General features: G+C 38.7%; 1 protein-coding gene across 1 annotated transcript in view; it reads right to left on the bottom strand.

Annotated features, from left to right (window-relative positions):
• Positions 1-24,170: 24,170 nt before the first annotated feature.
• Positions 24,171-25,688, bottom strand: part of RIPK1 (receptor interacting serine/threonine kinase 1) — a 1,251,693-nt gene continuing 1,250,175 nt past the window's right edge. The window contains exon 15 of the mRNA XM_044065340.1: positions 24,171-24,425. Within this exon, the coding sequence (XP_043921275.1) occupies positions 24,385-24,425 (41 nt within the window). The 3' untranslated portion in view covers positions 24,171-24,384. The remainder of the gene's footprint in view (positions 24,426-25,688) is intronic.

Genomic DNA, 25,688 nt, shown 5'->3' with positions numbered 1-25,688 from the left:
GTTCCCTGATTTGCCTGCTTGGACTAATGAGGGAGTTTTTGCTCTGTTGTGCACATTCTTTCTTTCTTCTGACACAATTTTCTTTCTTTTGTTGTACAACTACTCATACCAGGGGTCCACCAGAGTGGCTTGTTTTTGTGGTTTGTCCTAGACTTATTTTGGTCTGTTGCTGCCATTTAATTGCAGCTGTTTATATGGTCATACAGAGCTTTTGTGTACACCTCTAGGCTTCTGTGCTTTTTGGGTTTGGGGGAGGTTGGAAATTAGCTATTCCGTCACTTAATAGTTGGATGTTTGCCTTAGAAAAGTTTTAAAGGTCCTGGGGTTAGGTGGGGTTCTGCTTTTATATTTTATTTCAATGGAGACTACTTTGTGATCTGATATAACCAGTGAGGACATCACACTTGGCGGGGGGGGGGGGGTATGATGTATGATTTTCCTGGTTCATAGCGTGGAGCCTGTAGCTAGCAAGATTATTGTAATGTAGTTTTCCTATGGATAGTTGGACATGGATTAGCTCAAGCATGTCATATTGTTTGACTAATCCTGAGGTGTGCTTATCCTTTATGTAGATAGATAAGGTCTATATTAGAACATCGAAGTTTCAGAACTTCGAATGTTCTAATATCGAACCCTATTCAGCGAACGTTGAAAATAGCGAAGCTGCAGAAAACCAAATTTTTTCCCAGGGAAAGAATTCGGTTGTCTGTTTCTGTCGCTTCGCTATTTTCAGTGCTATGGTGGAACGTTACGAGTCGGGTTCAGGTAAGTGTGTGATTGTGAGGACGTGAGGTTAGGGTGGGTTAGGTGAGTTAGGGTTAGGGCGCAGGTCAGATAAGTGTGCGATTGTGTGGACGTGAGGGTTAGGGCGGGGTAGGTGAGTTAGGGTTAGGGCGTGGGTGAGGTGAGTGTGCGATAGTGATGGACCTTAGGGTTTGGGTTAAAGTAAGTGGATAGTTAGTGGTGTATGTACAGTTTAGTGTAGGGTTAGATGTAAGATTTTAGGTGTATGTGTGTGGATTGCTGTTTGTTTGGTGTGCTTGTAGTGTGTATGTGTTTCGGAACAGCAAATTTTTTCCCTAGGAACAAATTCGCTGTTCTGAATGTTCGATGTTGTCAGTGTTTGCTGAATTGGGTTCGATAGTAGAACATTCGAAGTTCTGAAACTTCGATGTTCTAATATAGACCAGATAGACACACCTCTACCTTTTGACCTTTCATGTGTAGTGGGTGGTCAGACCTTGTGAAAGGCTTTATAGCCTTGCACTGCTGGGGTGCTTTCCATGGCTTTGAACCATATCTCAGTAACTGCACAGACATCAGCATTCTCCAGAGTGAGGAGGGCTTCTAGGGGAGTGTAGTTTCTTGTTGGAAGGTTTGCCTGGCAATGCCTAAAAAAGGCACTAGAGGGGTAGATAACATTTTGGCCAATATCTGAAAGCCTAGTGGTGACAGGCGAAGACCATCATTGGCAATGTATCATTGCCTGTCAATCATGTTCTCTCAGACTAACAAATACTGGACCCCCTTTGGAATGACAGCAGTAGCTAAGCCAATTAACCCAATTATTAAATTCAATCATTTTCTGTTGGTATTGTGGCATCATCCTTGGAAACAGTAGAATGCTGCTTAATGCTAGGCCCACATGCACCAGTGACACATATTCTGAGAACTCAGTCATGCCTGTCTTCATATAGTCCAGGGAGGTACATCTCAAGTCATTTATAACCACATGGACTATGACTGAGTCATACTAGTACTTGGGGTTTACTGACCTGAGTCCTTACATTATCTGGTGAATCCTAGCACCAGAAAGTGAACTGACTGTAGCCTTCTCTTTATGAAGCCTGGTGAGAGGTGCATCAGTGTTTTCCTCACAATAAAGTCGCCATTGAACAAAATATTGGGTTGTGTGTTGTTATGCCTTCTGGGCTTGGTAGTCGAGACACTATGAGATGTAGTTTTGTGTGTTGTGGTGGGAGCTGTCTTGTTTGTGTGCATGCAGAGTTTTTGAGGACTGCGTTTGAGAGGTCTTTGAGGTTTGGATGAGTTACATGTGAGCACCTCTGCATACATGGGTCTATAAGTCTGGTCCTTAGTAAGTGTAGTGAATGTTGTGTGTGCATGTCTCTGACAACCTGCTTGGCATTTTTTTTTTGTCTGTATGTGACAGTCCTGCCTCCAGTGACATTGTGTAACTACATCTCTTACATACTGTATTCATCTGGTTCAGAATTAAATGGTTGTTAGTGTACATAAGGCAATTGTTACATTGCCTCAGTATGCCCATGTCCACCAAACTAGAGGTAGAGATAGCAGGAAACTGCCTATCCAAGGTTTCAGGCCCTTAAATGTGCTTTACAAAGAAACAGAATGGGGGGTGTTTGCTGCAGGATGAGGGATGGGTTCTTACAGATAACCTATGTGCGATGCTGCCCAGCATGCAAATCAGTTGTTCTTCAAGTAGCAATAATTCTGAGTGCTGTAATAATGTAATCTAGAGCTAATTAGATGTGTCACTGCTGCTCAGTGTGCAAACTAGTTGCTCTTTGAGTAGCGCAGGACTGTGAAAAATTTCAGAGTTAGGTGTTATTGGGAAAGGTACAACTTCTAGTAGCTGTGTATACACCGGGAACCATTAACTGCCGCTGCAAAAAGAGCAGCATCGCACAAATGTGAGGCTTATACAGAAGCAGACAAAAAGCAAGTTTTAAAGAAGGTATGAACTCAGGCCAATCAAGTAATCACACAAGAAACTTTCTACCAGCAATTCCCAGCTCAGATAGGTGAACTCAGCCCTCTCCTGTCACAAAACTGCAGAATTTGACCCTCAATGTAAAATGACTGGTTTGGAGTCCAAGGGTAAGGGAACCACAAAAATAGATGCATAAAAGCACTGAAACAGCAGTCCTTACAGCAGTGGAAAAATACAACTTAAAACTCTAAGCAAGTACAGGAAAAACAATAAATAGCACATAAATCTTTCAGAATACAAAAAGATAAAAATTTCATTTTCTTGCCATAGATGGCTTCTGATGCAAGCAAAATCTGTCAAACTTTATGGCGTTTTCACCAAGTGATGAGCAGCTCTGAATAACTGAGCCAAGACTGGCACAAATGCGAGGCTGATACAGATGCAGAAAAAAACAAGTTTTAAATTTATGCCTACAGGTTAATCTGGTAAGCACAATAAGATTTCCACCAGCAAGTCCCAGGCTCAGATATGTGAAATCAGTCCACTCCTGCCACAAGAGTGTACACTTCCATGGGAGTTGACCTATTTCACTATCTTGTAACACCAAGGTACTGAACAGCCAGGAGTTTTTGAATAGGTAATAAAATTCTTTATCATACTATGTGAATGAATCCCCTCAAATTGTGTTAATGAATTTCATTATCTTTGTCCATTGTAGTCTTGGCAGGCCTTATCCTAAAGTCACAAATGATTTTGCAAAAAAATGAAATTAATAGTATGTTGTTTGATTATTTTTTAGTTTCACTGTTTACTCAGTTTTTTTCAATAACCCCACCTAAAAACGAGGTCATTGTAGTACTGAGCAGTGTTTTTCATATTATTGCAAATGCATTGTGGGTATATAGAAACAGCTTATTACAAGAATGGATATTTACCTACATTGTGGTTTGACTACTATATAATCAGTGTTAATTTTAAATGTGAAATGTTCCACATTCAAGAACTTGTTAATAAATTGACTTTATAAGACATAAGAAACTACAACTGATGAATCTTTCATGAAATTGCTGTAGTTTATACATTAATTCAGGAAATAAGGCATTATGGTTTTGGTCTTTCATGGTGTCACTGCAAGCATTTTCATCTCTGAGAAAAAAAATCCAGGAGGTCATCTTTACCAACAGTGGATTAACCATATAATTTGGTTCTGTGTATGGTAAGGAGGTTATACCCAACTTCAAAAGTTTATTTATACTTGTTTTAGATCATGACTAATACACTTTAATAGTTTGGAAACTGTGAGCCACAAGCCACCCACAAGGGTGCAGAGATGGCTCGCAGTTCATCTGGGTATGCTGCATGAAAGGCAGGAGCACAGACACGGTGAGGTAATGGCATCATTGACAGCACAGAATGAAAGTATGCTATCTGTGTCATGGTCCATAGAATCGCTGTCTACAGTATTACAGCAGTGCCATAATATGAGAAGGGTTCTGTGTGCCCTGACTGTGCTTAGTTGATTGCCACATGGGAGAGGCAGGCACCCTCTCAGCAGAACCAACCTTGCCCATCGGGCATCAGTTTCTATATTAGCAATGTTCACACACTTCCAGTCCTGATGCATCTGCTGTGGGCACGGTAGTCATGCTCTCTCATCTCCACATGCTGGCATCACCTCATCAGTCTCCTTTGTGGAGCAACCTGGGCAAAGTATTTCCATACGTGGTAGGGGCAGACCAGGCCATGGTGTAAGTGTCAGCATGGGTGCCCTAGACTGCATTAGAATAATACAGACAGTTGATTCATTCTGTTCAGTAGTGTCATTCTCACCTCGTGGTGATGATGACTGCCAGTGCAGAACACTGACAATGGAATCTGTCTGTGTTCATTGACAAGTCTAATGCCATGGAAGTGCAACAGTTTTACTAAACATAGCTGGCTACTTTTACTACATTACTTATCGATTGTTTTACAGTGATATATTTGGCTTGTGATATTAACAACAAGTTGTTTACCTGTTTGCATCTTTTGACAGTGGAGAGATAGGAATATGTTGCACTGATGTATATCCCTTATTGTTTGTCATACACAGATACATCAGCTTGAGTCTGTATGCATACCTTTGTCAGTTGTGCCTTGAGTTGATGATCACTGTTATGATAGATTTGTATATTTTCATACTGTTATATGTTAGAATTATGTTATGTATGATGCTCAGTGTGTACATCTACTGGATAATCGCCATTAGATGCAATATGCTCTGCTGTTGTGCAGCAACACCTGAACATCAGAGTTTAGTCTTTGTACTTCTGTAAGTACGGCTTGTCATGACTCAAAGTTGTGTGGGCCTGCACTTGTGGTCACATCGTCCAATGCTCACGTCTGTGACTTATGTCCTCTATGTCCCCCTGCTCCTCCTCTGACACCTATGAAATGTCATCTTCAGACATCTGTGGTTTTTCGGGTAGTTCACCCAAACCTGCAGCTGGAAGACTGCCATGTGCTTGGATTAGCATGTTGTGTAGCACGGCACCCACAATTATCATCTGTGCTACCTCCTCAGGTGTTTATTGCAGTGCACCCCCTGTTATATCCAGGCATCTGAACTTAGCTTTCATTACACCAAACACATGCTGTATGGTATTTCATGTTGTTGCATGCACTGTATTGGAGCCCTCCTATGCAGGGTTTGATGGTTCACAGTTCGGGGTCATTAGCCATAGCTCAAGTGGATAACAACAGTCACCTGCTGTGGGGAGTACACACACACACACGTTGTCAGCCTGGATTTTGTTGGGATGGATGTCTCTAGCTTACATTCTAGCTGCATCCCTGTGCTTACCCAGTAGTCATCCCACAGGTATTTTACCTTGCTGGAATGAGGCTGTCAAACCACTTTTCCTCTATATGGCAGCATCATGGAGACTTCCAGGATGTGATGCCAGGATGTTTGTTATGTAACCATCTGCTGTACACACGAACTGGTAGTTTAGGGATGGCTAACCCTTTTTGTTTATATATCTGTCTTCTTCAGCATGTACAGGGGTCTCGATAGGGATGTAGGTGCAATCTATTGGACCGAGTACATGGAGGAAGTTTGTGATGTTATAGAACTGGTACATTACATGTTTCCACTCCATGGGGTTGGATGGAAGATGTATTTAGTCATCCACATTGTTGCACATTGCTGCCAGGAATTTTGCCAGGAAACAACTGGCAGCTGTCTGCAACACTCCAACAGCATCTCCATGTGTCTTTGGACTGTCCCAGATGCAAGTACACCCAGGCTGAGACACATTTTGGTTTCAAGGGGGTCTGCACAGATTGTGTGGGGCACACATGGAGCAGACATCCTGCACCAGTTGTCTGTCTAGGTGGTACCTGTCAATTAGTTGTTAGTCTGAAAACTGGTTTAGTTGCAGCCTTGCTCTCACTCTAGCTGGTTATTACTGCAGCATGTTGCAGTTCATTCACTGAAGGCTGCATTTTTCTTCTCTCTTTTTTTTTTTCTTTTTTTGAAGTATTCGTATGGAATATTATAGAATCCACAGCAGTAGCTTCTGTTCATTGGGATGTCGTATAGCATATGCTAAGAATTTTGGAAACACAGTCAGAAATGCAGTTTGTTCCATTTAAGTTGTACTGGGTGTGCAGGATGTGTTTTGCAATCCGACAAGTATGCGCAGTATCCATAATTATCCTTAAGCTAAGTACTCAGACTGCTTTCAGCATGTCTTCTGAAATAAGAACCACAACTGGTGCACTGAAGTATTCCTTTGGCGTACTGTACTGTCCGCAAAAAGCTTTTGGAATCTGGCCCATCATCTTGGCACAGAAACAAACACAGACATGCTCCACAAAACTCCCAGCTGACAAAATGGGGTTGCTGTTTTCCCCACTTCAGAAAAAAATGTTCACGTAATGGCCTTTCAAACAGTGAAAAGTATAATACAGAAATCTTTTTGGCATGGAAAATTTGTGCGGGATATGCCCACTGCACCTACTAGTGAGATATAAAATCATGTATCAGAAACCCCCATTCCATAAAGTAATGTAGTTTTATTAATCAAAAAGTAAAATTACCAATACGTACTCCTGTATACACAGATGAAGCAAAAAGGATTACATAAAGGACCTTTATTGTTACTCCCACAAAGGAGAAAAACAGTATCTAACCAAAAAGGCCATAGTCCTTTTATTTACATGAATGTGTGTGTCTTTCTTAAAGAAACAATACTATCTACAACATTTTCGTACATCATCTGGTAAGAAACTGTCACACTATGTTAGTATATAATGCAGTTTGGGGATGGCTCACAACACACAACCTCATGTGCACCTAGTCCCTGGTGTTCCCCTGCAGCTCCCAGACACTGGCTTCCACCAGATTCTGCCTGCAATACCTGGTACCACAAACAGGTGGAGCCTTTGCTTTACTGAAACTGCCCATTAAAGTCAGTAGGTTTCTCCAGTGATTCAGCCTTGCATATTGGCAAGGAATATTGAAACAGATTATTCAAGTGAGTCTGATTCCCTTTTTGGAATTGGGCATAGGTCTTTAGCAGTGTCCATTAGAATATGTTAAATGAGATGAGGAGTTAACCCAAGGTTTTGGATTTAGGTATGGAGTAATTGTTTGGCACAGTGTACTACTCCACACTCAGGTCATTTTGGAGTTGGCCCAAAAACTGTATCTCTGCTTCTGTATAATAAACAAAAGTAAATAAAAAAATATAAGGAGTACTCATTTTACACATTATTTATATTGTGTGTCAAATGGTCAACTTGTTTTACTTCCTTCAATAAAAAAAGAATCCAACATAAATTTATATTTTCAAAATCTCAAAGTATTATTGTTGTATTTATCCAAAAATAATGCCAATGTTGGACAAAATGAAAGTGTTTCCTCGATTTGTTTTTCATTTCTGCTATCTTTATCAGCCACTCATTTTGACTACAGACAAATCCAGTCTGCTTTTCATTGACCCTGAGTATTCCATCAATACCAGTTTCATCAGCATCTATTTCTTTATCTGATTCACTTAGTATTACTGCATGGATTTTAACATCTTGTTTGGAGCATAATTCTAGTATAAAAATAATCTTGATTTGAGACTGATCTGTTTTAAGAATAATTTCCTGTACTGAATCCTTTTTTCAAGAACATATCTTTGTGACAATATTTGCTGTAGGAAGTGTTCTTCATGTAATTCAATATTCTTTATACAGGGAAGTCACAAAACATCTAGAGGGCTGGGTTCTAAAGGATGTGGACATAGTAAAACACTACACCAAGCAGATACTCCACACTCAAGTCTATAATGTAGGGCTTTGACGTTCCCCATTTTGTGTATGACAATGAGGACTGCTGGAGCCCTATGCCTGAATACAAAAGGGGAATCAGGCTCACTACACCAAATTAGTTTAATATTATACACAGGTGAGGTTTGCTAGCATACAATGCTGAATTGTGGAGAAGCCCGTTGAACACAATGTGGTGTCAGTCAAGCAGCAGCTCCTCCTGTACGTTGAACTGCAGAGAGTACCAATGGGAAGCTAGATTGCCACTAGTACCTATTCCAACATCCTGCTGGAGCTGTACTGCAGGCATTAGGAGCCCAGAGGAGATTGAAACCCCTCACATGTGGCGTGGGCAAGTGCATGGATGTCAGATCCATAGCTTTGCTGGGAACACTCATTTGCCTGTAGAAGTAGTCAGACACACTCTCAGATATGCCCATGCACACCAGCTGCACCCCTACGTCTACTTCAGTGGGCAGTATCAATGTGTTGTGGGCAAATATCAACATTAGCAGAAGTCTCAGCATGGGTCTGTTGTTCACAGGCCTCATCTTGTCTACAATCCAATGACCCCTCATTGCCAGGATGGCTGGAAATACAAGTAGTTGATGTGCTAAAAGAAGAAACAGATGACACAGATCAGGACAATGTGCTTACATCACATACTGTATATCATTAAAGACATATGATACATATCTCACTGTAATGTTATAGATAATACTGACTTACCAATAGGTCTTGTCCGTGTATGGGTCATGGAATCTACATAACAGGGAGGTCACCATTAGGTTACATTCTCAACATAGATGACATATGTGAGGAATACAGATATAACACACACTTGATAAGTTCCCGTGGGAAGTTGGCACAGTAGAAGAGGGATGAACCTCGACTGTTGTAGGGAAACAAAGACAGCATTATTAATCACATCATTGCCAGCATGGACCTTTCAAACACTGTTAAAAAACACAGTAGGTATTACATAGGCACTTGTTTGTGCACTGGATGATGATGCAGTCTGTCCAATTAATGGGTAGAAGGACAACAACTGGAGTAACAGCAATGACATGTATGGAAGGCAGGTAATCGCATACTACTGACAGTCTCCCACTGTTGTGAGATGTGTGTTGTACTGCAGATCCTGCAGTGGTAAAGTTAAGAGAAAGACAATACAGTCATGTATGCAGGCAGTGGAATACTAACATATACAGCACAGTAACAGGGGCTGTGGATACTTACATTACGTACGTTGAACCTGTTGGCCAGATATTCCAGTGTAGAAAACAGTGACATTAATATCTATCACAGGTTTGATACACATTGCTTCAACCTACGAACCTATTGTTGTAACATACCTGGTCTGTCTCTACTTGCACCCGTGTGGCAATATCAATATGGCAGTTGGCTTCTCGGAGGATCATGTCAAAGCAGTTTCAATGACAGGCCTCATAGGATCTACTGAGACCTCCAACTGCATTCACACTTCATTCCTCCATACAGCATTGTCTGCCCATCCAAGGAGTATGTCCATGTTGTCATTATAATCCATTATAATCTCATTTTCCTGTGGGGAGAAATTGTTGCCCTGTTTGCCATTTGAAGGACAATGATATTCAAATGTTCATATTCATGTGGAGACCCACTTATGCAGATGATTATGTGGGCAGCTTATGTCACTGCAAACACTATGCATTCCTGTGCAATACAAAACTCTAAGAAGCACTCATTGTGACATATATATAACAGTTGCAAAAGCAATATAACTTATGATATCAGTAGAGGATGTCTGTGGGATTCAAACCCCTTACACTACATATCCAATGAATGGAGGTCCAAACACAGCAGCATCATGCTACAGAAGACACAAGCTGCATGTATTTCACATTAAAATACTATACAAACATATATGTACAACAGAAATGTGTGTTGCTGTAGCTGTAATTCAGCTGCAGCCTGAACAGACAAGTACTCAAACCTTAGATCAACTCAGTCCTTATAGATCTGTGAATGACATCCACTTCAGCACAGAGTATCTGTAAATTATCAATTAAACAACTTATGGAAAGCACTGGAAAACCTCAGGATATGTAAGCAGGCTTTAGATTGTACGGATCCTTTTTCTACTGAACCAGTATTTATAAGACTTGTTTTAAGAACCATCAATGTATAAATATCCATAAAAGCAAAATTACATGTAGTAAAATCCCCGTTATCTGACACTCAAGCAACCAGCACTCTCAAACAACCAGCATTTGATTGGCTCGTATGCCAGCATACAAGCCAATCAAAAATTGCAAAGCAGAGCCAGTTCTACTCAGTGTGGAACAGTTCTGCATTCAACAGAAGTGGCTCTGCTTTGTGATTTTTGATTGGCTCATATGCCGGCATACAAGCCAATTAAAAATCCCAAAGGGGAACCTCTTCTGTTCAATGTGGAACAGCCTGCTGTATTGCATTGAACAGAAGAGGCTCCACTTTGCCATTTTTGATTGTTCCGTATGCTGGCATACGAGCCAATCAAAAATCCCAGAGGGGAGCCTCTTGTGTTCAATGCGGAACAGACTGCTGTTCCACATTGAACACAGTTTGCCATTTTTGATTGGCTTGTATACTATTCCACATTGAACAGAAGAGGCTCTGCTTTCCAATTTTTGATTGGCTTGTATGAGGTAAATGACCCAATCCAAAACTGCAAAGCATATATAAAGCAACCGGAACATACACTTAACCGGCAGCTACCAATCCCCATGAGTGCCGGTTAAGTGAGACTTTACTGTAGTACATATGGATACTGTCAGAAACTGTAGGTTTCCGTACATCCACCACAGAGCATAGTCACCCACAAGATATATGGATAATCTGTAAATTTGTCTTTATGTACTGTTCAGTTTTACTATGTAAATCTGTCTGTGCAACTGCATATGGGAAATTACTGCATGTCCTTAATGCAGACATCAATACCTGCATGCATAAAGGTAAATCAAACACCACTCCAGTAAGTTAAAAACATTTGTTTTAATGCACATTTTTCCCTAAAAGGAAAGCTAAACAGATACATTTGAGGATGAGTAATGTTAACAGAGCTAATGTTTCCCAAAACAGAAATGCTAGCAGATGCCAATCTACCTTATCAGCTACCTATGACTCAGATATAACTGAAAATAAGAGCACCTAATGTACATCCTTCTTTTAAGTACCAGTTGTGCAATGCATACGTAATGAGGTTCATTAAAATCCCAGGTTGTGGAATCCGATTTGTGCACATCTGCATAAGTTCTTGAAATTTGGCATATTAACCAATAGCTTGGCATAACAGGAAGGTGTCTGTGCAACTACCCAATAGGTATCCATAAACAGAACCATGTGTAGCATGTACCTGTTACCTTCCAATGATCTGACAACATGACATAAACACCACTTTTAAATATTGATTTTGCTACATTTACAGATCAGACCATTGCTACTTAAAAGTGAGCCCATGGGGCCTCAGTGAGCAATTTTCAAATCTACATTTTCCACTGGAGTACTGACATTATCAAGATGGCTACTTCCAGGAGGCTTCAATGTGTCTGGACACCCAATTGGACTAAGGAGGAGACTATCCAGATGCTGATCATCTATACTGGAGTGGAGCATTGGATGAGATCCAGGCCAAGGAACTTTATGATGATCAATATTTGGAACAAGATTGGGAGGGAGCATCAGCTATGTACAGAAATCTACCAGACTGAAATAAAGGTTGACCATCACGATGTCCTGCATCAGACGAATGAGGAGGAGCTTCATCAGTGGGTCGCCAAGGTGCAGAGAGAGCCAGTGGATGGCTACAGTAAGTGTCATAATACTGCACATACCTAAGCATTTCAGTGGAATTTGGAGATATAGCTGTGCCCCAAATATATCAGATAGATGACTTTTATAACCATTAAGTAGCTGTTCTGACAATTAGCTCATCTGGATAATTAAGATGATGTGGTGACTGCTCTCCATAAAAGTATGGGCTCTATACCCATGCTAATTTATTTATTAATGTTTATAATGTACATAATGCTGAAAATTGTACATGTAAATCTGCTTTCCAACATATAACAATGTTATTTTACATGTTCAGTATAGTCAAGTATCACCAAAGTCTGTAGTGCCTAGACTGCTGATGACTACACGTTTCATAATTATCCATTATACTACAAAAGTATCACTTACTCTAGCGGTTTATGTGTGAATACTAACTCAAACTTCTTTTGTCATTCCTCTTAATAAAGTGAATAGTCTTATTACAATCCTGTTTGTTTAAGCCAAGAGGAATGCCTGCCCGACTTATTACACATATTTTTGAGTTTTGTGTTGACAGCTGTTATTTCTTTAGATTATAATGGCCAATAAAGTGTTGAAGGTTTCTGTATTTATCTGTTATCTACAGGAAAATGGATACACACATGCAATACTTGTTTGCTAAGAGATGTCTGCTGCCTGTTAGCTTGGCCTGTAAAGAAACAGGCCTGCATGCTTATATTTTGTGCACTGTAAACATTTTTGTGTATTTCACACATTGTTGAATAGCCTTCTCTACATATCTGATTATGATATTGTTTATTTGTGCAGTTACAAATAACTCATTTGTTGAATTGCTATGAATATCTTTGCAATGCATATGTTCTGTTAACAGCACCTCTTTAAGTACAGGGTTATTATGTGTAAAACTTGCAATAGACTGTTATATGGCTGTCAAAAAGTTTTGTGGAATATGGTATTATTTTCAAAAGTGCTATCAAGTGTGGTTTTGTCATTCATTATTAAATTTACTTCAACAGCTACCCCATCCTTATCTTTTGAGGGAGTGAGATGATAAGACTTATAGCTGAAATGCACATCAGGGAGATACAGTGATGTATGCGTTTGATTTGTGATGTGCACTTTGTCAAGGAGTATTTGTAAATGTAGTCCTCCCACATATCTTACTGTGTCCCTGATGTACAGCACCTTTTCTACCTCTGTTAACAGAAGCTATATGATACGTGAAACTGTCCGCCTATCTGAAAGATAAAGGTTTTCACTTGTTACTTTATGTGACCACAGTGATGACAAATTCATTCTTGCAAATGATTTACCTGCATGCCCAGCACTTTGTCCTTTTTTGAAATCCTGAGTCTTGATCCATTAGTAACCCATCCCTGCACATTCATAACTCCCCTGTCTTCTAACTGCATTCACAACACATGCTCTCAGGCAAGATGGATTACCTAGGCAGCTAGGTGTCATGGTTAGAGTGTGGACACAGAGTTGCAGGTTTGAATTTCTGGTCCTCTAGTCTGTGTTCATCTCTGTTCAAAGATGTAGAAGTCAGCATGTAACATTGCAAAATGCATATAGTGATTCTCTGATGTTCTTCAAAAGTAAATTTTGTAAAACCTGGTCTGAGCATTGTATAATCCTATTATATGAGGACAACATCTAGTACATTCATAGTTGTTCTTTTCTTTTTGCTGGTGACAAGGACAGGACCCAAAATCATGCACTGTGCACAGGCGTAAGGAGCAGAGGAAGGAGAAAGGTATGTTGCTTATTATGTTGGTTTTGTTAAAAACAATGCATCTGATCCTTGTTGGCCCATATTTTATACATTACCATGTATGTTGCTTAGAATGCCCACATACTCATCATGCATCTGTGCGCTTACACATCTAATTGAAATACAACTAGGTTTAATTATCAGTTAACAGCAAGCCATATTTTAGGTATATATATATATATATATATATATATATATATATATATATATATATATATATTTTTTTTTTTTTTTTTCAATGAAGGTCACAACCTAAATGACAGTAGGGTTTGTAGTTTTTCAATGAAGGTCACAACCTAAATAACAGTAGGGTTTGTAGTTTTTGAATGAAGGTCACAACCTAAATAACAGTAGGGTTTGTAGTTTTTGAATGAAGGTCACAACCTGAAAGGCAGTAGGGTTTGTATAACTGTTGTACATAACTTAAAATAGATGTACTATATACAAGTCAGCTGTGTTTTGATCGTTTATCATACCTCTCAACCTCCTGGTGCAAGAAAGCTGGACAAAACCCAAGGATAAGGACAGACTTCAAATACTGCTGTTATAAACTTAAGAAGTTGGTAGAATTTTTGTTAGCATGCATTTTTTTAATAATATTAAGTCTGAAACTCAAATTTTGCCAGACAACCACAAATTCTATGAGGAAAAGATAAAAAATATGATTCAAAAATCTGGACAGTTGAGAGATATGTTGTTTATAATGTGTTGTCATACCTGTATCTATGTTGATGTATGTTGATGTGGTTCCCAATGATCAATCTGTTGTGCATATCCTGCCTACTCACAGACTGAATGGGTGTCTGATGTAACAGTGCTCACTGTTGTTGACACACTGTGTGGCATGCCCTTCAGTTCAACTTTGGTACTACATCTGCCTACAAAACCTTGGCTGCTGTGATTGCTAATAAGTGTAAGTAGGTCATACACACAGTTGTAGACAGACAATACTGTTTATACAACATATACTAGATTCTTCATGTGTCCCAGGCTGTGACTGTATTAATGACTGAACATTATTAGTATTTGTTACTGCTGTATTCCTTAGTTATGTGGGGTCAGCCAATGACCATGCTGCCTGGCTCAGATATATGGCTTACACAATTTTCACATTATTGTCATTTCACTTTGTATTCATTTTAACAATGTTAATTGGTGGCTGTAAATATGGTTCATTACATGTAGACAAACCCAATATCCAAAAAACAGCCAGCACACAAAATGAGAAGTAAGACTTTAAGTCTTGACTGTGATGACTTAAAGTCTTACTTCTCCTCATGTTGTGTGCTGGCTGTTTTTTTGATATTGGGTTTGTCGTTTTGAGCCGTTGCACTTGCCGTTCGAGCGGAAGATCTAGGTGTTGGATGTTCATTACATGCAGAGACTACAATTTACATTCCCACACAGACATAACTGCTCAGGAAATATATGTAAGGGGAAAAAGAATGGAAATACTGACATGCGGTCAGACACTAGGCTGGACAGTTTACTGAGGCAGACACCATTATTAAACAGTGCAGGCCCCAATACTAATGTTATCTTGTCATTTACCATCTTTTATTTTTCCAATTTCAGTTATGATAATGTTACATGAGGCAGTGTCAGACATGCTTCCATTCAAATGTCAGGATATGTTATGTGTGCTTGCTTTGCATATGCTTGCCATGCTTAATGCTGGTCAGTAAACAACTGTTCAGGTCATGTCATAATTTCCACTGGCAAGCTGTGTTATGCATGTGATTGCATAGCCTTGATTAAGCTGCTCTCATTGTGTGATGGATACAGTGTCCCTGACATGTTCTGTTATTGGACATGTCCATAAGTTTAAAGTGACATGGGGAAGGTATTGTATGCATGAAAAGCCATTCACTAGCAGCAATTTTTTTGATTATAATTGTAAAACCTGCTCATGTTTGCACCACTTCTACTTGAACTGTGTTTTAAATAAGAGCTTCAGTGTATACTACTACAGATTTAGTCTCATGTTTATAGTTGCAGAACCCACAGGATGTTGATTAACACTGTTCTTCTAACCTATATAGATATTATCAATAAAGCTAGAGATAATGGCCAACTAGTCTCTTATTTCTAGACTTGCCTAAAGCCTTTGACACAGTTTGTCATAGCAAATGTCTATTTCAAATGTCCTCACTAGGTCTATCTCAGCCCATCCTTCTTTGGTTCAAAAGCTACCTGTCCAATAGGTATCAGTCAGTAAAATGGCACTCCATGCTCTCTCCTTACCTGTCAGTCACCACTGTTGTACCCACAAGGGTCTATTCTGGGTCCCTTCTTTAACATTTTCACCAACACCTTTTATACTTCCAAATAACAGGCCACCCTAATACAATATGCAGATGATTCCACTTTCATTTGCATATCTGACAACATGATACACCTCCAAAAATTACCGAGGAAGCTTTAACAGCCACTGGAAGATGGCTTCATAACTCAACTCATTCTCAACGTAAAAAAAGAACAAATTACTATTCCCCCCCAAATCTCTCTCTCTCTCGGGGAAAAAACAAAATTTAAAGCCCTCTCTCTTGATAATATAACCATTTAAGTCACTTATCATAGCAAACTATTAGGGCTGATAGTGGATGATCTTAAATTTGACCTGCATGTACAAAATTATATAAGAAAAACTCATCAAAAAGTAGGGATGCTTTACAGATACAAAAACATTCTCACTGACACAACTGAAACTACACGTGCAACTATTTATCTCCTACCTACTCTTCTTTATGGTGCTCCCATCCTTATTAACCTCCAGGCTTCACAAAAATTAAAACTTGAATAATGCTATAACAAAGTTGCTAAATTTGCAGCACATACCCCTTTCAGAACCCAACACTGTATAACACTGAAAAGCCTAAATTGGTTAGAACGGTCATAACTAACATATGCACAACTTCTTACCAGCTATAAAATTATCCAGCATCCAACTGCCTTCCCAGGACTAAAATGCATTCTACACAGCTATGTTCTCAGTCACTGCAATCCAGTAAACAAAAACTTCTGTCTGCAAACCTATCAAATTTGCTGGGGATTGTCTGTACTCGTACATGGCTGCTACAGCCTGAAACTCCTTACCTGTATCCATCAGGTCTATACCCTCCCTCTCTTCTTATTAAACCACTCTGAAAGACTTCCTAGCTAAAATCTGGCTCTGTTTTTGCTCAAATCCAGGATAAAATATATCCCTAAATGTGAACAGTTATCTTTTCATTCCTTACACCTGCTTACTTTCTCTTCTTCAATCACTTCCTTACTGCTAATTTCTTCCTTCACTTTCTCTCTAAATACACCATAAGCCTGTTTTTTCTTCACTTCATATTGCAATTCTTATTTGTAGCTGACTAATTTACCTTTAATTTCTATACAAACTGTCTAAAATTTCTCTAAATATTAAATGATTGTCATACACTTTGTGTTGATTTTTAACCAAAGTTTTTATGTTGTCTAATTTGTTATACTTTGGATGCAGATGTTTTTGTTTTATTTTTGAAGATTGTAAAATTATCATTCTTAAAATGTTTTATAATAATTTTTCTTCCCCGGCCTCTGCTGAAAATGGGCTTCTACCCAGTCGGACTTTCCTGGTAAACTGCCAGTAAATAAATAATCTATGTTAGATTGCAGATTTTCACAGTTTCAATTTAAGGTCAACTATGATCTTCATGGGAATGTGCACTGTGGTATGCATTTGTTATGGTTTTGACACTATTGCCAAACATAGCATATGGTGGGAGACTGGACTGTGGTTAAAACGTATTTTAACATTTCACGAGGACTTTTCTCTGCCTGATCATTGCGTCACAGTGGGTACATTATGCAGACAGGTACTATTGGGTATACATATGCAATTTCTGTCCTGTGTTATGATTCATCTTGACATTGCATGGGACCCATGGCAATCATCAATCAGACATAGACAATGAGTGCACACCAGGCCACTGCCAGAGCCCTCAGATGATAATGACAAAGAATCTGGACCAGCACCTGCACGAGCCATCATCCTTGGAGCAGATGCCACCAGGAACAACAGAGAAACAATTATCAGGAGCACATCAGGAAGGCTGTGGCTGATGTGTTTCAAACATAGATGAAGGACATGATGGGGAATTTTTTCCAGGACATGGCATGGGCTATGAGTGACTTGTTCAAGGAGATAGCCAGAGAGATCATTTGCAATTTTCATCCCCATCAAGTCAGTCCCCTCAGGTCTGTAAACATTGACTGTGTGCTCCAATTGTGTCATGCTGCCAACATGCTGCTTACCATATAACTTCTTGGACTGTATACACTCTGTGGTGCATGCATAACATTTAGGTGCCATGCCTGTGTTACATGTGCAACCATACCATGCAGATATTGTCATATAATATGTAATTATATTTCAATGTGTACATGACAAGCATTAACATATTATACTTTCCACCCACATTCTTTTGTCCATGCATTGTAGTAGTAAACCTACAGCTACTGCTGCAAAAGTACCCTGTAAACATGTTTTACCGAGGGAAACTGGAAGACAACATATGTTATCCATATTCCAGCCCTACCACCATACCTCTCAACTGTACAGAATTCCTTGGTATTTCTCAGTTTGACGCTCAAAATAATAGGGTGCAATAAATTCCCGATTGGCCCCATTAAATCCAGATTTTGTTTTCATTAAAAAAAAAAAAACTAAATCAGGGCACAAGAAAGTATGCACTTTAGCCCATCTTTAAAAGTTCCAGTGTTGACTAACATGTAATGCGTTGCTGTTATGTTTTCTTTTATTGGTAGGAAAATTTAAGGTGCAGTGATTCTTAACCCAATGAACATCTTCGGAAGGAAGGTAACAACCCTTTAAACAAACACCGAAAAACGCAGATTGGTCCAACTAAGAGCCGTACTGCTTGGGATTGTTCGAAGTAGAAATAGAGGCCAAAAACAACTTGCTCAACAATCTGAAGGAGACCCAGGAACAAGTGAGCAAAGTATTACACTGTCTGGAATAACAGGTTAGAGAAAACAGAGCAAATGGCAGGGAAGACTGACCGAGTTAAGGAGGTGCTGTACTTTGTGCATTGGAATGCAATTCTTTGAGTCAATTTCAAAGGAGCCATGGTGTCAGAAGCTTTGCACCGTGTTCAGTGTAAACCCTTTTCACAACAGTATGTCTCGGATATCTCCCTAATGAACAGAAAATGTGGAGAATGATCGTCAAAGTCTGTGTGTGTTCTGCCGCAGTCAGCAGTACCTTTTCACTCTGATTCTGAACCTGCCACCTACTGAGAGTGCCCTGTTAACTGTATTGGAGTTTAAATTAGAAATTAATATACAACAGACTCCACTGTGTTCATTTTGAAAATGAACCCCCCACAATACACACAGCTTGGTAATACCAAACTGCTTTTTGCAAGTGTACAAAAACTAACAGAAAAGGTACTTCCAAAAATGGACTGAACAATTTTTGTAGTTATACAACCCTTCCTTTCTATGTCATTTATTTTTAGGCCAAAAAAAAAATTAACAGTATTTTGCAAATATTTTTTAAGTATGTTGGAGTTTGAGCAGTGCCGCTCCCTTACTGGTTCCTCTTACCTCAGTTATGTCATCAGTTTTAGCTTGAAGTAATCCTGCATGCAACAGTGGCTGTTGGCTTTTATGACAAACTGCAGATTTTTCATTGTTATGAATAAGAAAGTGCAATTTTCTGGTGAAAGTGATAGCCCACCGTCCATCAACAGCTGTCTCATTGCTAAAACAGAATTGATGTACACACCGATACTTGCTGACCCCGGTGTTGTCACAGCAAGGTGTGCTCTAAAGCAGTGTTTCCTAAACTGTGTTCTGCGGACCCTTGGGTCCATATGATAAATTCCACGTGTCCGTGAGCTCACTTGCACCCACCTGGATTTCAGGCATTATCCGTGTCCTTGTGAATGGGAAAAAACAAGTTGCACTAAAAGAAAAGAAAGAGATTTCCCTGCCTGCAACTAAGCAGCTTAATTTCTGCATTTACAGCGGACGCCGAGCAGCTGCTCACTTACCCTGTGTTTTCTGCCTTGTAGCTAGAACTTGGAGGGAAATTCAAACGACTGTTCTGTTCCCTCCAAGTAAGGTCCTGGATTTATGTTGGTCACAGTACGCTTTCTCTCCCATTCGACAGCTAATAGAAATTACTGCAGAGCTGATCCAGATGATCTTGTTGAAAGACCCTGAAGGGTTTTTTTTTTTTTAAATCAAGGCTTGAATAAGAAGTGGTGCAGTTGAGAGTGTAGCTGTCAACTCACAGAATGTCCAGATTTTTTAATCATTTGGTCTGTTCCTCATAAAATGGTGTTTTTTTTCTGGCAAATCATTTAGGACTGAAGTCAGAAAATAATGGCAAACATTTAAGCTTTAGATTTGATATCCTTCAGAAAATTTGTACTGATGCAAAACGTGTTGTTCTCTCAACTTTTTAAGTTTGTAAGAGCAATATTTAAAATGTGTCCTTAGTTTTGGCAGTCTGTCTCCTCCCCCCAATTATGACAGGCTTTGACCAGATTTCTTGTGCTGAAGAGGTTGAGAGGTGTGTGCGTGTGTGTGTGTGTGTGTGTGTGTGTGTGCAAGAGGTAGGTAGCATATCCTTCATCTGTCCAGATTTGTGCCTTGTATTTTATTCTGTTTGTAATAAAATTGTGTTTTTTTCTGGCAAATCATTTAGGGCTGAAGTCAGAAAATAATTCCTTCAGAAAATTCATACTAATGCAAAATTTGTTCTATTAACTTTGTAATACAGTTTGTAATAGAAACATTTAGAATGTGTCCTTAGGTTTGGCCCTCTGCCCCTGCCCCCCTCAATTTTGGCAGGCTTTGTCCACATTTCTTGTGCTGTGTAAGAGGGAGGGAGGCAGGCAGGTAGGTAGGGGTGTGTGTGTGTCTACACTTAAGAGGGAAAGAGGTGTGTTTATGAGGTAGGTAGCATACCCTTCATCTTCCAGATTTTTGCAAAATGTCCAGATTTTTGCCTCATTTGGTCTGTCAGTTGTCTGAAAATGTGAATTAATACAAAACGTATTGTTCTATCAACTTTCTAAGTTTGTAAGAGCAATATTTAAAATGTGTGTTTAGTTTTGGCCCTCTGCCCCCCCCCCCACACACACGACAGGCTTTGCCCAAATTTCTTGTGCTGAAGAGGTTGAGAGTATAGTGTGTGTGTGTATGGAAGAGGGAGGGAGGTAGGTGTGTGTGTGTGTGTGTGTGTGTGTGTGTGTGTGTGTGTGTGTGTGTGTGTGTGTGTGTGTGTGTGTGTGTAAAACGTGGGTAGCATACTCCTTAACTGTCAAAGGGTTTGCAGAACATCCATATTTTTGCCCCATATGTGCGTCTGTTCCTTATACAAATGATTAAAGTTACTAAATATGACAGACATTTGAGTTTTAGACTTACAATGCTTTATATTAGAAAAATGCATATTAACACATATCATGTTATTCTAACAATTTTCTAAGTTTAGGAGAGCAATTTCTATAGTCCGTCCCTATTTATTTTAGGCTTTGTCCAGATTTCTTGCACTAAGAGGTTGAGGTGTGTTTGTGAGAAAGTGAAATGCCCTAGTTAGGATTAGCAGGTGGTTAGTAATCTGCTTAGACTCAAACCCTGTACCTTATCTACAGGAAACAAGAGCCTGAATCCTCTCTACCCCAACTACCAAGGTGGTATACAGTTTTAAAGCAGTGACAGTAGCACAACAGATAGCATACTTGCATTTTTAATGGAGAAGGCTGTGGGTTCTACCCCCACAGCATGTAGATGGATTGCTGATACTATGTTGTATTTTCAGGGGGTGGGGTGCTGAATTCCTGAATACATCCTCCTTTGGATGCAATGCCTAGTAACTACGAACCTGTTTTCAGTTTGCCATCCATGCAATATTACTAGGTTACCACTTTATTTAATGTAACATAACTAGGCAATTTATTCTTCAAGGGCAGCAGGCCCAGAATTTGTAGATGAAACACTGAAATATAAAGTTGTTTGCTAGCAGCAACCTTTTCATTAGGTACAGTTCTCTTTAAGGTGGAATTATTCTGATGACTTTTACTTCTGCAGAGATTGTGCATATTGACTAATCTTGGTGGACTGTAATGACAGATGTTTGAGTAGCCTTTTATGGTTGAAATGTTCTGAACTGGGCAGTTTTGTCATTACTGGTTTATGTGTTTTATTCCATTACTTACTGGAAAAATGTGAAAAACTATACATTTAAAACATGCTCTATCAAGTGGTGCTGTAAGGGATATAACTTAATTATTGTATATTAAAATTTAATTATACAGTCAGGAAAGTGAATCAAAGAACTTTTGCATGGTCCTAAAAATGTTCGCAAGGGACCTATGCTTTGAAAACAGACCAGAGGTAAACTTAATCCACCACTGACCAGATGCATTTTCTTTGAATGTGGATTTCAATGCTGTTTCAGTGAATGTGAGTTTCAAAGGCAGAGAAGTTTTTAGGCTAAGTCTGTTTTCATTGTGAGACTGTATTGCTTTGTTTAGATTTAGCAAATGTCTATCATTGTTTGTGCTATAACATTTGAAATAAAAGTTTTAAATGAAATACAAATATCTGTAATCATTTTAGAAGTAAAGCAGAAAACATATGCACACTGAGAGTTTGGAACAGTGGTTATGGCAACTGAGGAGAAATAGCCAAGTAATGGGACACTGGAATGGTTGCGTGGGGGGCTGACCTAAATGCAACATATGCATACCACCACCTTTTTGGTTATAAAAAAACACTGATAATATGTAATACATTCTTTGTTTAAAATTAATCTGATGACAGTCTGCAGTTGACTACACTGCATGCCATCTATGCAGCTCTGCAACTACAGACCACACCTACATTTGCTACTGCACATCCTGATTTCAACTGACTTTGTAGCGGTTAAGGGACTATATATTTTGATTATATGTTATGTTCATTTCTATTAGTATCATATACATTAGTATTGGTTTTCCTGGTATATCGCGAAGTTCTTTTGCAAAAGAAAATGTAAGTTAGACAATTTTGTTTGTCTCTTTTGTGATTGTGAATTTTTACTGATATCTGAATAGTGTTTAAATTATATTTTAGATTCCAGGAAATGAATAATTGGTTGAAGAGCACTGTAAAACATACTGAGAATGATTCAGAATCATCTGAAAAAGATGATGCACCTTGTTTGACTGCAAAAAAAATTAAAGACGCCAGTACTCAAGACACGAAAATATTCAGCCCAGTACTTAAAATATGGATTTACAGCTACTTCTGTTGATAATGTGGATAAACCTTTGTATGTCATTTGTTACGAAGTGTTATCAAAGCTTAAGCGTCACCTTAATTCAAAGCATAAACAATATACTGGCAAGTCAATTGATTTTTTCCAAATGAAACTGAAAGAATTGGAAACAAATCAAAAAGTTATAAGAAAAACCACAAGTAATAGCAATAATGAGCAAGCTGTTACAGCATCATATGAAGTATCTCTTCTAATTGCGAAGTCAGGAACATTCCATACATTTGCCGATAATTTGATTCTATCTGCCACAAAAATAATGGTTATGCGAATGGTGGGGAATAAAGCTGCCAAAAGTTACAGTTAATTTTATCATCAGATACTACAATTAGTGTTCCTAATTACAGAAATGTCTAACAATAATTTACATCGACTGACTGGATGTATACAAAAGTCAGTACTTTTCATTACAAGCTGATGAATACACGGATATTTGTAACAATGCTAATTTACTTGTTTAAATTCAGTAAGAATTTGATGGCAAATTTAATGAAGATTTCTTATTTAGCAAGTCTCTTTCCACTCACACTACTGGGGAAGTACTTTTCACTTGCTTAAATGATTTTATAAAAATGAATGAGCTAACTTGGTCAAAATGTCTTGGAATTTACAGCGATGGTGGTGAGCTATGACTGGAACAATAAAAGGCATGATAAGTTTGATTAAAAAGGAAACACCAAATGCAATCTGGACACACTGTAGCACTCGTGAATCACTTGCTGCCTGAAAAATGCCAACTGATTTAAAAACAACATTTGATGAAGCAGTATCTATAGTAAAGATGATTAAGGCTTGCCTGATGAATAATTGGATTTTTCAAGTTTGTGTGAAGAAATGGGAAGCCATCATAATTACATACTGAAGTTCATTGGTTGCCTCATGAGAAGGATTTGAATCGCTTTTTTGAAATTTGTGATGAAGTAAGAGTTTTTTAATTGATAAAAAAGTTTCCCTTTAACAGAATGTTTGAATGATTTTTCTTGGTTAGTAAAGATTGCATATTTAGCTGATGTTTTCTGCTACTTGAACAAATTAAACTTCAATCTTCAAGGAACTACTGCGGACATTTTTAAAGTTGAAAATAAAATGGAAGCTATAATAAAAAAATAGAATTATGGGAAAATCGACTGAAAATGAATGTCTTTGATTTATTTTCAACTTTATTTGACTTTGTACAAAGTGCCAAACAAAAAGTAGATCCAAAAAAAGTAAAATTATTCACTGAACACTTGAGAGGTTTAAGAGAAACCTTTAGATTTTATTTTCCTCCACCACAATGCAATAAAAACTGGATCAGAGATCCATTCAGTTGTGAAAAAATAGATGAAATCAACGATTTCACAACCCAAGAACAAGATGATTTAGCACAGCTGTCAGGTGATGGTTCTTTAAAAACTGTTTTTAAACTAAACAGTCTTTCTGACTTTTGGTTGTCAGTAAGAAACATTTCTCCAAGATTAGCAGACAAAGCTCTCCAGAAATTATTTCCATTTTCTTCTACATATTTGTGCGAGCAAACCTTTTCCATGTTACTTTACCTAAAAAATAAACAGCAAATAGACTGAATGTTGAGCTGGATTTAAAAATAAACCTGTCAAATACTGAACCTGATATTTTAGACTTGGTGGAAAAGAAACATCATCCATCGCACAGTTATTGAAATAAACAAATAATTATTGTTTACATTTTAATTGAAATGTATTTTGATCGGAAACCCTCTCTACATTACACCATGTAGAAACGTAAAGCAATTTTTGTTAGTATGTCAGCAGAAGGTAAGCACACCAAAATCTCTGTCCATTTCACACACCCACCCACAAACATGCACATGCTCTCACACTCGCAAACAGATTAAAATGCAATGACTATGTCTGTCTTTCAACTAAAATATGTGCATTAGTATTATTAATTTTGGTACATTTTAACTATTGAAGGCTGATTTCTCTTTCACAAAGTAAAGTACTCTTGTTTGTATGTCAGGCTACTCTGTAAAGCACAGGTTTATGTGCTTTTGTAGTGACCTCTGAAGATCTGTGTAATGCCTTGACTTCAGTTAGAAAGTGATGTATCATCTAACCCCTTTCTTTTTAGTAATCTGTAATTTAGAAGTTTCTGTCAATGAAAGTGCTATTTGTACTTTGTCAAAATTGAGCACAAACATTAGCACTTGAAGGAAGAGTGAAAATACAGTTGTGCATACTTACCATAAATGTAGATGTTTGAGTGTATTCACTGTTGCAGTCATCACCTGTGGGTTATTCCTGCTGTGGTAGCTCTCGGCCGGCTCGAATACCAGAGTCAATGATTTTCTTCATCGGCTGCTGTCACTTGCTGCCAGACGTCAGGTCGTCAGTGCTATAAAGGAAGGCAGCCAGCGCCATTACATCAGTTTTTCTTGCCCTAACCAGTCAGAGGCCCAAGTAAATATGCTAAAGTGGACCTGGTGGCTAAAAGCCACCATTAGAAACCTATGTTTCCCTAAAGAAAGAAAGAAAGAATATATAAGGGAAAAGGAGAGTGGGAAACCAGGACTACAACAGTGAATACACTTGAACATCTGAATTTATGGTAAGTGTACACAACTGTACTATGTTCTTCATGTTTCACTGTTGCAGTCATCACCTGTGGGAGGATTCCCAAAGCTGAGGAGAGGGGTGGTAGGATTAGTAAGAGACCTAGGAATGGGTCAGCATGCTCTGCAGAAGTGCAGAGGCAAACCCTGCCCTAACCTTAGAAAATAGAGGTAGGTGGTAATGCTTGGTAAAGGTATGGACAGAAGTCCAGGTGGCAGGTTCCAGGAT

This window comes from Protopterus annectens, chromosome 3.part0, assembly GCF_019279795.1.
Source record: "Protopterus annectens isolate FY-2018-M chromosome 3.part0, PAN1.0, whole genome shotgun sequence".
Taxonomy (NCBI): domain Eukaryota; kingdom Metazoa; phylum Chordata; order Ceratodontiformes; family Protopteridae; genus Protopterus; species Protopterus annectens.
This window is presented reverse-complemented; position numbering and strand designations above follow the sequence as displayed.